This window comes from Delphinus delphis, chromosome 6 (genome assembly GCF_949987515.2).
Source record: "Delphinus delphis chromosome 6, mDelDel1.2, whole genome shotgun sequence".
Taxonomy (NCBI): domain Eukaryota; kingdom Metazoa; phylum Chordata; class Mammalia; order Artiodactyla; family Delphinidae; genus Delphinus; species Delphinus delphis.
The window spans coordinates 40,581,076-40,598,525 of record NC_082688.1 but is presented as its reverse complement, the minus strand read 5'-3'; the positions used below and the strand labels follow the sequence as shown (position 1 = coordinate 40,598,525).

Sequence of the window (17,450 nt, the reverse complement as noted above, 5' to 3'; positions counted from 1 at the left end):
ACTAACAATTCACATTTAAGGTATTTTGCCCTTTCCACATCGGCCACCACTTTCTGATTGTGACTCTTCGTTCATAACAAATTTGCTAGTATATTTTACATGATCAAAGTGTAATGAGAAAGATTTATGTTTAATGTTTCTAAGTTTGTAGATTTCTAAGGAGTAATAATGCAGCTCCAGTAAGTCTCTTATGTAATAAGTTAGGGAAATATCTAACCTAGCTAAGCTTTTAAAATAACAATAGAGAAGTAAAAATAAGCTTTTCTTGTAAAAGCGTGACTTTGTCTTTATCAGTATTTAATTCCTACTGTTTACATGTCTAGCAACGATCCAAATGGCCTTCCAGTGGCAGAATGGTGAACTTGTAAGATTCATGATGAGAGTCCGTGCCAAGTCCAATTTGATTCTAGAGCAATTATGTTATTAGAACATTGCTGATTGCCCCAGTGCCTATTGTGCAGCTTAACCTTTAAATGCTAGTGATAATTAACTACTTGATCATTCTACCAGGAAACTCCAACGTGCAGCTCTGTTCTGTAGTAAAATTCACAAATAAAATACTGTCCACGGTGCCTGAAACAGCCGGCTTAAAAAGAAAAAGCTCTTTGTACATGTGTGCCAGTTAATAAGCATTACCATTCAGTACTCAGTTTTAAGGAAGTATTTTGTCATCGTTTAAAAATCAGTTTTCCTGACTTCGTCCCAGCTTACCCTTCCCCCTTGACATATACACACTACCAAATGTAAAATCGATAGCTAGTGGGAAGCAGCTGCATAGCAGCACAGGGAGACCAGCTCGGTGCTTTGTGACCACCTAGAGGGGTGGGGGAGGGAGACGCAAGAGGAGAGGGAGGGGATATGGGGATGTATGTATATGTATAGCTGACTCACTTTGTTATACAGCAGAAACTAACACAACATTGTAAAGCACTTATGCTCCAATAAAGATGTTTAAAAAAAATCAGTTTTCCTTTTAGACAGAGTGAAAATAACGTTAAGTGTGTAGTATCAGTAATCATACACATGTACCCGCAGTTTTTCTTCTTTTTGTAAAATATCACAGTAGTAAGATGAAGGCATGTGGAAGGAGGTGGAGGATTAGGGTGAAGAAGGGGGCAGAGCTGCCAAGTTGCCAGATCCCAGGAATGCCACGCCTCAGGTCCTACCGTGGTTGAACGGTTTCCTGTGGATTTGTTTGGCCAAGAGGCCCTCTGAAAAGGAATGTATCACATGAATCTTGGATTGAGGAGTGCCCGAGGGGTTGTTCAGTCATTTAAGTTTGAAAAAAATTCTTGGCAGTTCTGTGCCACTCACCGTGCTGGGTGGGTGCCCCCGCCCCCAGGAACCCACAGCCTGGAGTGGGAAGCGCCTTGTAAACAAACAGCTATCAGTTGATTGGGAGCGCTCACTCATTGGGTGAACAAAATGTTAAGGGAACAAAGAGTGATTAATTCTGCCTGCCAGTGTCAGAGAGCTTTGAACAGTGACGTTTAGAGCTGGTTCTTAAGAATGGTGAGGGAGGATTTCAAAAGGAAGATACTGAGGGAAAGGGCATTCTTGAAAGCCAGGAAGAAAGGCTGCCAATGCAATGAAAATAGATGGCGCACCAGGGAGCAACAAGCCCAGAGCTCTGAGACGAGGCCCAGGCCCTGGATTGGGGCAGCGAGTGAAGGGCTTTGGAAAACAGCTATACTCAGAAGTTTGGTCTTTTTTTCCTATGGACGATGGGACACCATTTGTCATTTTTAAGGAAGGGTGAGAATCTCTGTTTGGGAAATGAATCCCAGAAATGTGGAGGATAGACTGGAGAGGGGAGAAACTAGATACAGGCTCTGGCATTAAATATGTTAGGTAGTAACTCACAGATGGTGTTTGTGTGCATGATCTCAAAGAGGTAATGGTTGTAAAAACCTGATCACATTGGGTCATGGTAGGAAAGCAAAGCAGAAGCATTGACTCAAGTCTTATGGCTTGGGAATGAGGATTGGAACTCAGCGGACATATATGAAAGTCAAGAAGCCATCAATGCACTTTTTGAGATTGTTTGGCTTCTAGTGCTTTGCTTCAGTCTTCAGCCTTAATGAATAATGGCTGCCATCTTTCCTGCCACCAAACATAAGAGTGTATGTTTGAGTAGGGATAGTTAGAGGGCTTGGTGCCTACATTAAAGGCACTGATACAGGAGGGAAGCGTTTGGGGTTTTCCGGCCTCGCTCAGTGGGAACTCAACTGATCCTTCTCAGTCTTCCTCCTCCTCCAAACTCCCTCCCTGCACCCCTCCCTGCCTTGGAGCTAGTGAAGGAGTTGCCATCACCATGGCTGACCACTAGGGGGTGATCTTTTGGTAGCTATACCGACACAGGGGTGGAAAAAAGACTGTTAATTATTGCTAACAGACTAACAAGGTAAAGAAAAAAAGTACAAGGAGTAAATTTTTTTTTTTTTTTCTCGGAACGCGGGCCTCTCACTGTTGTGGCCTCTCCCCTTGCAGAGCACAGGCTCCGGACGCGCAGGCTCAGCGGCCATGGCTCACGGGCCTAGCTGCTTGGCGGCATGTGGGATCTTCCCGGACCAGGGCACAAACCCGCGTCCCCTGCATCGGCAGGCAGACTCTCACCCACTGCGTCACCAGGGAAGCCCCAAGGAGTAAATTTTATATAAGACGAGTAAGGTTCTAAATGAGGAAAAGCTTTACTGAACAGTTGTCTGGATTAATTTGGGTGCCAGGCAGAGATTCTGGTGGTGACGCTTCATTCTTCCTAGAACTTTTCCCCATCTCTCCAAGTTTCCTTGCCTCCGCCCTCCAAGGTCAGCCCTTTCCCACCCCACCTGGGTTACTCTAGTACTCGGGAGTGCTGCCCCGGAGCCCCCCTGAGGGACTTGGCTCTTCAGGCCTTCAGTTCACCCTCAACAGGTCAGCCCTGCACCCTCTCCGTATACCTCCCCTGTAGTTTAGAGCTTCTCCTTGGTCTGTGTGGGACTGAGTCACTAGCCGATCCTTGAAGTTAGTGACAGTTTTCATCAGTGCTCTCTTCTTCATCTATGGTTTTAAGCTGTCCTATCATCTCAGTGTGCCCAGTAACCACCTGACCTCGATGGCAGACTCATTCTCTGTGCTTCAGAGAATTTCTCTGTCACTGCTGTTTGTTTTCTGTGTGTGGTACTCCTCCAGCTGAGAGCTCTTTGGAAGAGCAGAGATGACAGACATGGCCTGAGCCCAAACAGATCACCCCCAACTGTGATTCCAAGAGGGGGGGACCATCTTTCTATTCCCTGGTCCTAATGGGGTTCCTGGATTTCCAGAGGTTAAAGAAAAGAGCAGATCATGGAAACTCTAGGAGTCAGAAAAATAATAAAGTGCATTTTTGTAGGTGTGGTTTTGTTGTTGTCATGTTGTTGTTGTTTTACCTGCCACTCTGCATCTCCCAGGCCCTTAAGTTGCGGGACTACAGCAAAATTCTGTAAGTATGACCTTTGTGTCACCATATTTGGGTGCTTAAATCCCCAAGGAGTACCCCTCTTTTTTCACTGAAGAATTAGTAATTATCTCTCAAGGTGGACTCTAATTTATTCAGTTTCTCTATAGAGGCTTGAAATACTGGCTTCTCATCAGCTGGCAAGTTAAGGGTGGGCGGGGGGCTGCCTTTTCCTTCCCCTCTTTCTCTTGTATCTGCTTCCTCTCTCGATAAAATATAAACTTCTCCTTTAGACCAAACTCCCTTTGCCTTTTGCGTTTAACCTATTCCCTGCCTCCTCTTTTTATTCCTCTGCTCCCTCTGTCCCATCTCTACTTCTTCTGTCTTATTCTTTCCTTTTTCCCCTTTTCTTTTTTCTCTATACCTTTGTTCTCATCTTCCTTTCACCTCCTCCCCTCTCTCCTGTCTCCTCTTAACAGCTCTGTGAGTGTGTACTAAAGAATGAAAAGGAAATAAAGTCTCAAGTGATTAAAAAAATGACATTGTTGGGCTTTACTGGTGGCGCAGTGGTTGAGAGTCTGCCTGCCGATGCAGGGGACACGGGTTCGTGCCCCGGTCCGGGAAGATCCCACATGCTGCAGAGCGAGCAGCTGGGCCCGTGAGCCATGGCCGCTGAGCCTGCGCGTCCGGAGCCTGTGCTCCGCAACGGGAGAGGCCACAACAGTGAGAGGCCCGCATACCGCAAAAAAAAAAGAAAAAAAAATGACATTGTTGAATGGCTGGTCATCTCTCAATCCCACTTCCCTTTCTAATTCCAGAGCTCTTCGGTATCCCCGTCAGCCAGTTTTCGAGGTGCTGAGAAGCACAGAAACTCCACAGACTACTCCTCTGATAGCAAAAAGCAGAAAACTGAAGAAAAGGAGATCGCAGCTCGTTATGTAGGTTCACTCACCTTTGCTTTGGGGGAGGCAGTTTACCTTGCTTTTTAATCAGCAGCCTTTTTACCCTCTTACTATTACCAACCAAAACTAGAACACAAGATAACGACATCCTAGGAGAGAAAAATAATTATTGCAGTTCTAGCTGTGTCTCAAGTGGCTGGCTGAAGGTCTGTGTTTGCAAGTGAGTGCACATGTGTCTGTGAGCCGCAGAACAGTCCATTATCCTGCAACCGATAGAAGACTTGTGTTCCATATTATTTCTATTAGATGTATTTGCTTCCCTCCATAAATTTCAAGGTGGTCGAATTTTCTGTGGCCAGCTAGAAATGTTAAGGAGAAAGGTAAAATCACAGACAACCTGTTAAAATGTCTAGATGACCTCCTGCGCTGAGGAATGTAGCACGTTTTGTGGAATATAACTTGCAGAAACATCCAGATGTGTCCCTGGCATGAGTTGAAGCTCATTTTCCTTTGGTGGCTGGTTCTTCAGATCACACAGTGAAGGGAGCAAGTGGGATGGGACTCACTGGTGTGGAGGCAGGCTGACTGCACCCCACTTCCTCTGGTAGTGCCCTGCAAGACTGCAGGCCTACGAAAGAAGCTGAGAACTTGAAATTTCATGTGAAACCTCCCAATTTAAAAATTGTGGCTCTTTATCCGGTCTTTGAAAGACACTGACAGAACAAATCCCACCCTTCTGTAGGCTGGATTACGTAGCGTGGGCCTGCCAGTTGGCACCTGATACTAGAGTAATAAGCCATAAACTTCAATTTTTTAAACTACAATGGAATCATCCTGTCTCCTATTACCTACCTCATAACATCGTCATGAAGATTAAAGAACACAGTTCACTGTAGAGTGTTTAGCACTGTTTGGTGCAGTTCGTTTTTATAAAATGTGAGGAGTTAATGACTCTGGACTTACCCAGGGTAAATCTGGCTGCCTTTTTTGTTTGTTTTTCTTTTTTTGGCTGGGGGAGGAGATAATGCTTCTCAATTGTCAATGCAGGACAGCGATGGTGAGAAGAGTGATGACAACTTGGTGGTTGACGTTTCCAATGAGGTATGTTTGTGGCTTATTTGACTTCCTGCTCTTAACCTGTTATAACAATGATTAGTGTCCCAACAACTGGTATCCACAGTGTTTCCTTAATTTCTGAAGGGGCCCACGTTTTATTTACCTGAAAACTTTATATTACTGATCCTTTTTTGTTGCTCCTCTACTCTATGGAGTGCAAATGTGTTGTTACCGCCATGAATGCACACACCTTGGCAAGTGACCTGCAAATTTGTAGAGTTTTGATTTTTGTTTCTGTTTTAAATAAGTACTATAAATTTTGTAGTATTTTCATTGACCTCTATACTGAATATTTTCTTCAGCAATTTGATGAATCTTGTGATCTACTCCAGAACATTTTTTGCTTCTAAGCTGTTGAAGACTTTTGGCTAGAAACGTCCACACCAAGTGCTCTGGCACTGTGTTCGCGCTGTGCTGCATTTGATACCCTTGATGTTCCTTTGTAGGATCCATCCTCACCTCGAGGGAGCCCTGCACATTCCCCAAGAGAGAATGGTCTGGACAAGACACGCCTTCTCAAGAAAGATGCCCCCATCAGTCCAGCCTCGATCGCATCCTCCAGCAGTACTCCTTCCTCCAAATCCAAAGAACTTAGCCTTGTAAGCAGTTCCTCACCATCTTTCTTAGCGTTGCCCGTTTCCAGATGGTTCGGTTAAATTATTTCTAAAATTTCGTATTTTCTACATTTTTCCATAGGACTTTTACCACCAAGCATATGTGTATGTTCAGTATTCAAGCTGAATTGACAAAAGTACTTTTGGAACAGAGCAGGTTCACTGACTTTGTTGGTGATGGATGTTTGGTTTGTGAGTCTTTTTGCAAGGATAGGGGAGGGACATGAGGAAATTGAGTGAAACGGGTCTCAGCGAAGATGAAGAAATATATACTGGGGTTACAGAGATGGTTTTGTCACCTGTGGTTTATGGTAAATTTAGTTTTTAGCTTGGATGTGATTTTGTTGCTAGCTTTGTTGGAATTACCAAGCTATATATGATTGCAATAATTTTCCCTTCCTGTCTAATAATCTGTCATTTATAAAAGTCTACCTTGACTCACACCACAAATCAGAAATGCACAAACAAAACTGCTTGCAAGTCAGGGTAATCTCCCCATACCCCCTTCCTCTGTGGCTGTGTAGTTAATTGCATTTTTATGTAGTGTGCCTTCCTTTTTCCTCACCAGTTGTGTCCCTGTAACATAGCATTAAAAAAAAAAAAAAAAAGACGAATTCCGTTTTCAAATAACCTTTTGAATTCACAGCTGAGGGAAAGAAAATTCCTCAGTTTGTCTGCAGTTTTGGAGAATGTGTCTGGCACAGGGCTGGATAAAGTTTTTTTCTGTTGTTTTCTCTTGGCCTTCCGGCCTTGTAATGGCAGCTCGTCTGTGCTGATCTCTTGTGATGATTCAGGCTTGGATCTTTTTTAATGGGACCTGTTCACCAGGGGAGCCTCTTGTGGCACAAACAATCCATCAGGAACCCAACTCAAACCACTCAGTATTAAAGCAACCAGCAAGTGGCCAGTCACATCGGGACGCCATGATTTGTCAGCGTCTGTCCAACTCAGACCGGTTTCCTGGAAATGGTCTGCTCTGCCCCAAGTTCAGCTTTGATTTATGTCCTCTTGAACGTTGGTTTTGTGGTCTCAGGAAACACTTTCTGTTTCTTTGATAGCTCTTCTTAACTAATGAAAAGAGAGGCCCATGCTAAAGAATCTTCTCCATTTCTTTGTCCTTTTCTTTTACTCTACCTTTTCAAATGTTTAACATAATGGTTAAAATTGTGCTCTAACTAGCGTGTATATTCCATTGCATCTCTTGTTAGAATGAAAAATCTACCACTCCTGTGTCGAAGTCCAATACCCCTACTCCACGAAGCGATGCACCCACCCCAGGCAGTAATTCCACTCCCGGATTGAGGCCTGTCCCCGGAAAACCGCCAGGAGTCGACCCCTTGGGTTAGTGAGAAAAAAAGCTTCTCTACATATTTATGCTTCCTGTTTTTAAAGAAATCAAAGCAATTTAAAGAGTGTAATACATTAAGAGTACTAACGACCAGCGTTGACTGGCTGTAAGTTCTGTGATCCAAATCAAGCGCCTGGCACTTGCCATGTCTGACACATAGTAAGTGTTCAGTAAAATAAGGGGAAGACATGAACCCTGATGAAGGCTTGAATGACCCCTGAGAATATTAAAATACGCTTATTCGAACTATAGATCCTACTTTTTAACATACGTAAGAACGTGTTGCTCCTGACATTCATTAATACTTCATGATTGTCTCACGTGTGTATCATTGGTTTTTCTCCTTCCTTCCATTTGGGTCTGTAGCCTCGAGCCTAAGGACCCCAATGGCAGTACCTTGTCCATATCCGACCCCCTTTGGGATCGTGCCGCACGCTGGGATGAATGGGGAGCTGACCAGCCCCGGAGCTGCCTACGCGGGGCTGCACAACATCTCCCCGCAGATGAGCGCCGCCGCGGCCGCTGCAGCCGCAGCCGCGGCCTACGGGAGATCGCCAGTGGTATGTTGGTGCGCTTTTACAGCATAAAAGTGTTCCAGAGCGCAGAGGGTTGCCACACGTATTTTTATTTTTTAAGGAAGTTTATGAAATTTGAGGGATTTATAGAGGGACCTGTGTGTATTTATAAATTAAACTGCATGTAATCGTATTGTGAGATTCATTTTCTTTTGTAAGGTGAGGGAATTATTTTGTTTTATGTTCCTTTTTTAAAAGAAATTTTTAAACCTACAGAAGTAGAGTAAATAATATAGTAAATATAGTGAAGCCTTCACTTCCATCATGAGCTTCAGTAATAATACTGTTTTTTTCATGTTTGTTCCACCCCCCAAGTATGTTACCATGAAATCATGAACCATCCTATCATTTCATCAATCAGTACTTGTGTATTTATCTCTGAAATCACATTTTTAAAGCATCTATTCTCCTAGGATTTGGAAAGACACTGAGTAGGATGAAATGAGTTGATGTAACCATGTTTGTTTTTGTTGTCTTGCTTGGGAAACATTTTAGGTTGGATTTGACCCACACCATCACATGCGCGTGCCAGCAATACCTGCAAACCTGACAGGCATTCCCGGGGGAAAACCGTGAGTACCCGCCTCTGTGCTTCGTGCTCACTGTGTGTCTGGGCCCTCGCTGGCCCTTTGGACTCTGAGCACTGCTAGACAGTGTTGGCAAGTTCCTGCGGCTTGTGGGGTGGTTCTGTTTTTGTTTTTTGCAGAGTATTTTCCATTTTCTCTTAGGACAAGGGAAGAGGTAATGAGGTGGGGTTTTGTATTTTCAATTTAAAATCTCAAGCTTCTAATATGGAAATGCAAACTGCTGAGGCATCTCCAGCAGTCAGGTCTTCTCTACATCTGTTACTGATTGCAAGACAATTCTTTTTGTTGCCTTGGAAAGAAGAAGTCGTCTTATGTGCAAACCTAGATGCTCAAAATTTGAGCATGTTAGGAAAAGACATGCCAAACTTCAAAGGCTGAAAGGAAAGAAGTGTGGTCTTTTGTGTTTCTGGAAAAAGTGGCTTGCTCAGTTGGCTTCTTGTCCTGTAAGCTGGGTATTTGGAGCCTCTATTTTCATGACCCCCTAGAGCTATGAAGGCAAGACAGACGCATCAGTTGTTGCAGACTCTTCTTGTACGTTCTAACCTCTCCCCATATGTCATTCCTCATCATTCATTTTAATCGCGTGCACTTTATTACTACCTGTGCACAGTTCTCTGGGCTCTTTGGCTTCATCTTCACAATTGGTGCTCATAATTTATGCTTGTTCAGTGAATGAATGAACACATGTGCCGATCTCTCCCTTCACTGACCTCCCATTGCTTATTTATTTACTGCTATACACTCAGGCACTTAGTTGTCACCCTGTTGTTTCCTGTGTGTCTTCTTTGTTCCCCATGTTGCTGGCTCCACAGTGTTAAACATGCCTGACCTTGACCCTTCCTTCACTTTCCACCTGATAGATCATGTTCTTGGCCCTTCCTTCTGTAACTTCTCTACACACTCTACCCTAAACTTCCATGTTACATCAAACACAGTGTGGTCTCAGTAAGTATTTGACTGATTAATAAGGGAGGCAAGGCAAATTAGACTTTGAGTTCCTTGAGAGTTGAAGGTATAAATATCAATTACCGTAAAATTCTGCGTACTTGTGTGTGTTCTGCAAATAGTTGTTGACTGACAAGTCTTGTTGACCAAGAATCCTGGTGTACTTGAAGGTAAAAGTTAGGTCTGTTTCAAGCAGTGACTAAATAATAAGGCCATAGGATTAATCAAATAAACTGAATACCTACAAGTACCATATGAACCTGTGGGGATGGAGAGGTTCCTTGAGGGAAGTGATATCATCCCGTTTTCAGGTACTGTAGAGTTACCACTTAGTTAACCGGCAGTTGCACCCAGAACTATAGTGTAACCACTACCAAATGAGGTGATGCTTCTCATCTCTGCTGCTGCCCAGAGGCCCCGAGGGGTGAAAGTGTGTTAGGTATATCTAAAGAAGCAGTAACAGTCTCAGTGTGGGGATTTGGGCCAGTTGAACCACTGTAAAATCCCAGCTGGTCTGATTCAAGAGGCACTCCTGAGCCTTGAGCTGGGCTCCCTTCCTTGCCCCCGTCTTGACACATAGCATTATAAAATTGTTGAGATCCTTTTGGGAGGAACATTGGTGGGTTTCAGGATGGCTGAGAATTTTTTTTTTTGAATTTTTGAATTTTTTTATACAGCAGGTTCTTATTAGTCATCCATTTTATACACATCAGTGTATACATGTCAATCCCAATCTCCCAATTCATCCCACCACCACCACCACCCACCACCACTTTCCCCACTTGGTGTCCATACATTTGTTCTCTACATCTGTGTCTCTATTTCTGCCCTGCACACCGGTTCATCTGTACCATTTTTCTAGGTTCCACATGTATGCGTTAATATATGATATTTGTTTTTCACTTTCTGACTTACTTCACTCTGCGTGACAGTCTCTAGATCCATCCACATCTCTGCAAATGACACATTTTCGTTCCTTTTTATGGCCGAGTAATATTCCATTGTGTATATGTACCACATTTTCTTTATCCATTCGTCTGTTGATGGGCATTTAGCTTGCTTCCATGACCTGGCTATTGTAAATAGAGCTGCAGTGAACATTCTGGTACATGACTCTTTGAATTATGGTTTTCTCTCAGTATAAGCCCAGTAGTGGGATTGCTGGGTCGTATGGTAGTTCTATTTTTAGTTTTTTAAGGAACCTCCATACTGTTCTGTATAGTGGCTGTTATCAATTTACATTCCCACCCACCGGGAAAGAGGGTTCCCTTTTCTCCACACCCTCTCCAGCATTTGTTGTTTGTAGATTTTGTGATGATGCCCATTCTAACTGGTGTGAGGTGATACCTCATTGTAGTTTTGATTTGCATTTCTCTAATAATTAGTGATGTTGAGCAGCTTTTCATGTGCTTCTTGGCCATCTGTATGTCTTCTTTGGAGAAATGTCTATTTAGGTCTTCTGCCCATTTTTGGATTGGGTTGTTTGTTTTTTTAATATTGAGCTGCATGAGCTGTTTATATATTTTGAAGATTAATCCTTTGTCCGTTGATTCATTTGCAAATATTTCCTCCCATTCTGAGGGTTGTCTTTTCGTCTTGTTTATGGTTTCCTTTGCTCTGCAAATGTTATTAAGTTTCGTTAGGTCCCATTTGTTTTGTTTTTATTTCCATTACTCTAGGAGGTGGATGAAAAAAGATCTTGCTGTGATGTATGTCAAAGAGTGTTCTTCCTATGTTTTCCTCTCAGAGTTTTATAGTGACCGGTCTTACATTTAGGTCTTTAATCCATTTTGAGTTTATTTTTGTGTATGGTGTTAGGGAGTGTTGTAATTTCATTCTTTTACATGTAGCTGTCCAGTTTTCCCAGCACCACTTATTGAAGAGGCTGTCTTTTCTCCATTGTATATCCTTGCCTGCTTTTTCAAAAATAAGGTGACCATATGTGCATGGGTTTATCTCTGGGCTTTCTATCCTGTTCTGTTGATCTATATTTCTGGTTTTGTGCCAGTACCATATTGTCTTCATTACTGTAGCTTTGTAGTACAGTCTGAAGTCAGGGAGTCAGATTTCTCCAGCTACGTTTTTTTCCCTCAAGACTGCTCTGGCTATTCAGGGTCTTTTGTGTCTCCATACAATTTTAAGCTTTTTTTTTGTTCTAGTTCTGTAAAAAAAAAAATGCCATTGGTAATTTGATAGGGATTGCATTGAGTATGTAGATTGCTTTGCATAGTATAGTCATTTTCACAATATTGATCCTTCCAGTCCAGGAACAGGTATATCTCTCCATCTGTTGGTATCATCTTTAATTTCTTTCATCAGTGTCTTACAGTTTTCTGCATACAGGTCTTTGTCTCCCTAGGTAGGTTTATTCCTAGGTATTTTATTCTTTTTGTTGCAGTGGTAAATGGGAGTGTTTCCATAATTTCTCTTTCAGATTTTTCATCATTAGTGTATAGGAATGCAAGAGATTTCTGTGCATTAATTTTGTATCCTGCTACTTTACCAAATTCATTGATTAGCTCTAGTAGTTTTCTGGTGGCATCTTTAGGATTCTCTGTGTATAGTATCATGTCATCTGCAAACAGTGACTGTTTTACTTCTTTTCCAATTTGTATTCCTTTTATTTCTTTTTCTTCTCTGATTGCCGTGGCTAGGACTTCCAAGACTGTGTTGAATAATAGTGGCGAGAGTGGACATCCTTGTCTTGTTCCAGATCTTAGAGGAAATGCTTTCAGTTTTTCACCATTAAGAATGACGTTTGCTGTGGGTTTGTCGTATGTGGTCTTTATTATGTTGAGGTAGGTTCCCTCTGTGCCCACTTTCTGGACAGTTTTTATCATAAATGGGTGTAGAATTTTGTCAAAAGTTTTTTCTGCATCTATTGAGATGATCATATGATTTTCTTCAATTTATTAATATGGTGTGTCACATTGATTTATTTGCATATATTGAAGAATCCTTGCATCCCTGGGATAAATCCCACTCGATCATGGTGTATGATCCTTTTAATGTGCTGTTGGATTCTGTTTGCTAGTATTTTGTTGAGGATTTTTGCATCTATATTCATCAGTGGTATTGGTCTGTAATTTTCTTTTTTTGTAGTATTTTTGCCTGGTTTTGGTATCAGGGTGATGGTGGCCTCGTAGAATGAGTTTGGGAGTGTTCCTTCCTCTGCAGTTTTTTTGGAAGAGTTTGAGAAGGATGGGTGTTAGCTCTTCTCTAAATGTTTGATCGAATTCACCTGTGAAGCGTCTAGTCCTGGACTTTTGTTTGTTGGAAGATTTTCAATCACAGTTTCGATTTCATTACTTGTGATTGGTCTGTTCATATTTTCTATTTCTTCCTGGTTCAGTCTTGGAAGGTTATACCTTTCTAAGAATTTGTCCATTTCTTCCAGGTTGTCCATGTTATTGGCATAGAGTTGCTTGTAATAGTCTCTTAGGATGCTTTGTATTTCTGTGGTTTCTGTTATAACTTCTCCTTTTTTCATTTCTAGTTTTATTGATTTGAATCCTCTCCCTCTTTTTCTTGATGAGTCTGGCTAATGGTTTATCAATTTTGTTTACCTTCTCAAAGAACCAGCTTTTAGTTTTATTGATCTTTGCTATTGTTTTCTTTGTTTCTATTTCATTTATCTCTGCTCTGATCTTTATGATTTCTTTCCTTCTACTAACTTTGGGTTTTCTTTGTTCTTCTTTCTCTAGTTCCTTTAGGTGTAAGGTTAGATTGTTTATTTCAGATTTTTCTTGTTTCTTGAGGTAGGCTTGTATTCCTATAAACTTCGCTCTTAGAACTGCTTTTGCTGCATCCCATAGGTTTTGGATCATCATGTTTTCATTGTCATTTGTCTCTAGGTTTTTTTGTTTTGTTTTTTTTGTTTGTTTTTTTCGGTACACGGACCTCTTTGTGGCCTCTCCCGTTGCGGAGTACAGGCTCTGGACACTCAGGCTCAGCGGCCATGGCTCACGGGCCCAGCCGCTCCACGGCATGTGGGATCTTCCCGGACCGGGGTACAAACCCGTGTCCCCTGCATCGGCAGGTGGACTCTCAACCACTGCACCACCAGGGAAGCCCTGTCTCTAGGTATTTTTTGATTTCTTCAGTGGTCTCTTGGTCATTTAGTAACGTTTTGTTTAACCTCTGTGTGTTTGTGTTTTTTACGTTTTTTTCCCTTGTAATTGATTTCTAATCTCATAACGTTGTGGTCAGAAAAGATGCTTGATATGATTTCAATTTTCTTAAATTTACTGAGGCTTGATTTGTGACCCAAGATGTGATCTATCCTGGAGAATGTTCCATGCACACTTGAGAAGAAAGTGTAATCTGCTGTTTTTGGCTGGAATGTCCTATAAATATCAATTAAATCTATCTGGTCTATTGTGTCATTTGAAGCTTGTGTTTCCTTATTAATTTTCTGTTTGGATGACCTGTCCATTGGTGTAAGTGAGGTTGTAAGTCCCCCACTATTATTGTGTTACTGTCAATTTCCTCTTTTATAGCCATTAGCAGTTGCCTTATGTATTGAGGTGCTCCTATGTTGGGTGCATAAATGTTTATAATTGTTATATCTTCTTGGATTGATCCCTTGATCATTGTGTAGTGTCCTTCCTTGTCTCTTGTAACATTCATTATTTTAAAGTCTATTTTATCTGATATGAATATTGCTACTCCAGCTTTCTTTTGATTTGCATTTGCATGGAATATGTTTTCCCTCCCCTCACTTTCAGTCTGTATGTGTCCCTAGGTTTGAAGTGGGTCTCTTATAGACAGCATATATACGGATCTTGTTTTTGTATCCATTCAGTGAGCCTGTGTCTTTTGTTTGGAGCATTTAATCCATTCACGATTAAGGTAATTATCGATATGTATGTTCCTATTATCATTTTGTTAATTGTTATGGGTTTGTTTTTGTAGGTCCTTTTCTTCTCTTGTGTTCCCCTCTTAGAGAAATTCCGTTAGCATTTGTTGCAGAACTGGTTTGGTGGTGCCCAATTCTCTTAGCTTTTGCTTGTCTGTAAAGCTTTTGATTTCTATGTCGAATCTGAGTGAGACCCCTGCAGGGTAATCTTCGTTGTAGGTTCTTCCCCTTCATCACTTTAAATATATCATGCCACTCCCTTCTATCCTGTAGAGTTTCTGCTGAGATCAGCTGTTAACCTTATGGGAGTTTGCTTGTATTTTATTTGTTGTTTTTTCCTTGTTGCTTTCAGTAATTTTTCTTTGTCTTTTATTTTTGTCAGTTTGATTACTATGTGTCTCGGCGTGCTTCTCCTTGGGTTTCTCCTGCCTGGGACTATCTGTGTTTCCTGGACTTGGGTGGCTATTTCCTTTCCCATGTTAGGGAAGTTTTCGACTATAATCTCTTCAGATATTTTCTCAGGTCCTTTCTCTCTTCTTCTGGGACCCCTGTAATGTGAATGTTGTTACATTTAATGTTGTCCCAGAGGTCTCTTAGGCTGTTTTTATTTCTTTGCATTCTTTGTTCTTTATTCTGTTCCACAGCAGTGAATTCCACTATTCTGTCTTCCAGGTCACTTACCGTTCTTCTGCTGTTGATTCTTTCTAGTGTATTTTTCATTTCAGTTATTGTATTGTTCATCCCTGTTTGTTTGTTCTGTAATTCTTCTAGGTCTTTGTTAAACGTTTCTTGCATCTTCTCGATCTTTGCCTCCATCGTTTTTCCGAGGTCCTGGATCATCTTCACTGTCATTATTCTGAATTCTTTTTCTGGAAGGTTGCCTATCTCCACTTCATTTAGTTGTTTTTCTGGGGTTTTATCTTGTTCCTTCATCTGGTACATAGCCCTCTGCCTTTTCATCTTGTCTTTCTGTGAATGTGGTCTTTGTTCCACAGGCTGCAGGACTGTAGTTCTTCTTGCTTCTGCTGTCTGCCCTCTGGTGGATGAGGCTATCTAAGAGGCTTGTGCAAGTTTCCTGATGGGAGGGACTGGTGGTAGGTAGAGCTGGCTGTTGCTCTGGTGGGCAGAGCTCAGTAAAACTTTAATCCACTTGTCTGCTGATGGGTGGGGCTGGGTTCCCTCCCTGTTGGTTGTTTTGCCTGAGGCGACCCAACACTGCAGCCTACCCGAGCTCTTTGGTGGGGCTAATGGCGGACTCTGGGAGGGCTCACTCCAAGGATTACTTCCCAGAACTTCTGCTGCTAGTGTCCTTGTCCTCATGGTGAGACACAGCCACACCCCGCCTCTGCAGGAGACCCTCCAACACTAGCAGGTAGGTCTGGTTCAGTCTCCTATGGGGTCACTGCTCCTTCCCCTGGGTCCCGATGAGCACACTACTTTGTGTGTGTCCTCCAAGAGTGGAGTCTCTGTTTCCTCCAGTCCTGCAATCAAATCCCGCTATCTTTCAAAGGCTGATTCTCTAGGAATTCCTCCTCCCGTTGCCAGCCGCCCAGGTTGGGAAGCCTGATGTGGGGCTCAGAACCTTCACTCCAGTGGGTGGACTTCTGTGGTATAAGTGTTCTCCAGTTTGTGAGTCACCCACCCAGCAGTTACGGGATTTGATTTTACTGTGATTGCGCTCCTCCTACTGTGTCATTGTGGCTTCTCCTTTGTCTTTGGATGTGGGGTATCATTTTTGGTGAGTTCCAGTGTCTTCCTGTCGATGATAGTTCAGCCGTTAGTGGTGATTTCAGTGCTCTCACAAGAGGGAGTGAGCGCACGTCCTTCTAATCTGCCATCTTGAACCAATCTCCATGGCTGAGAATTTTTGTTCCTGGAGTGACACACGCCAAATGCAATTGGCAAATGACATCAAGAACCCCAAAGAGAGCGCGGTGTGTTCAACAATATGAATCCTGGAGTGTGACAGATGCAAGTTTGGATTCTGACTCTGCCGGTTGACACTGGGAAGGAGGTGACTTTATTAGGAGCTTCAGTTGGCTCATCTTTACAGCAGGGCTGGCACCTCCCTGACAAGGAGGGCATGAGGATGCGATGATACGGTATATGTTTGGCACAGTGTTTGCTATGCAGTGGCTCTTGAGTCAACTGCAGCATCATTTCCCCTTGAGCTTTGCCCAGGTTATTACCGTTCTTTCAGTTGCTCATGCAGTAGACCATGGTGGGAGGCAGAGATGGCCCAAGGAGATTAGACTGAGTAAATCAGACTCCCTGTTCCTGTCATTGGTGTGTCTTTACCAAGACACCAAGGCCTATAAATTCACACTCATTTATGCATATAGAGAGAAGTACTTTCATTAAAGAGTTTTACAAAGCTATGAAACTTGTCCATGTTTTTCAACAGGAAAACTATTTTTTGTGCTAGAACATAAAACATAATAAGTCACCCGAAGGCCTCCCTCCCTCCCTCACCACACGCACAACGTAACTGCCCTCCTCTAGAAAGACAGTCGCGCACCTCTGTCCTAATTATTTTTACAGAATAATTGCTAGATATCATCAAAAATTATAATTAAATGCATGTTCCAAACTAATTAATAAAATAGCATTTATTTGATAATGCACATTGGGTCCAGTTGCTTATGCTGGTGAATTAGCAAAGGTTCCACTCAATAACTGACTAGAATGACAGCAGAGTTTAATTTCAACATAAGCCAAAAGTGGACTTTCTTCCTCACTTGCTACTTACATGAGACCTTTATAAATAGCGTAAAAGTATTTGATTAAAACCATTGCACTAATTGTATTATGGGAAATGACATGTGATTTCAGCCATAACAAAAAATCTCAGATTTATGGGTTTTAGGCTGCTCAGAATTCAGAAATTCTTCTCTGTTGTTGTTTTTATTTGTCTTTATAAAGCAAGATTTTTCAAAATAGGAACAATTCCTGACACACAGCCAACCCTCAAGTATTTGTGGGCTGGCTAACCTGCTAGTGGGTTCACATGCTACTAGAACCCAGTCTTCTGTCCTCCTGCATGAAGTATCAGTACAACAGCCAGACCTTTCATTGTGAATTCAAGGTCTA

The 17,450-nt window shown here is 42.2% G+C and overlaps 1 protein-coding gene across 3 annotated transcripts in view; it reads left to right on the top strand.

Annotated features, from left to right (window-relative positions):
• TLE4 (TLE family member 4, transcriptional corepressor) overlaps positions 1-17,450 on the top strand; it is a 155,349-nt gene that overhangs the window by 124,475 nt on the left and 13,424 nt on the right. For all 3 annotated transcript variants that reach the window (XM_060014588.1, XM_060014590.1, XM_060014589.1), the window contains exons 9-14: positions 4,234-4,353; positions 5,365-5,418; positions 5,880-6,032; positions 7,256-7,388; positions 7,762-7,955; positions 8,466-8,542. In XM_060014588.1, coding sequence (XP_059870571.1) covers positions 4,234-4,353; positions 5,365-5,418; positions 5,880-6,032; positions 7,256-7,388; positions 7,762-7,955; positions 8,466-8,542 — 731 coding nt within the window. The remainder of the gene's footprint in view (positions 1-4,233; positions 4,354-5,364; positions 5,419-5,879; positions 6,033-7,255; positions 7,389-7,761; positions 7,956-8,465; positions 8,543-17,450) is intronic.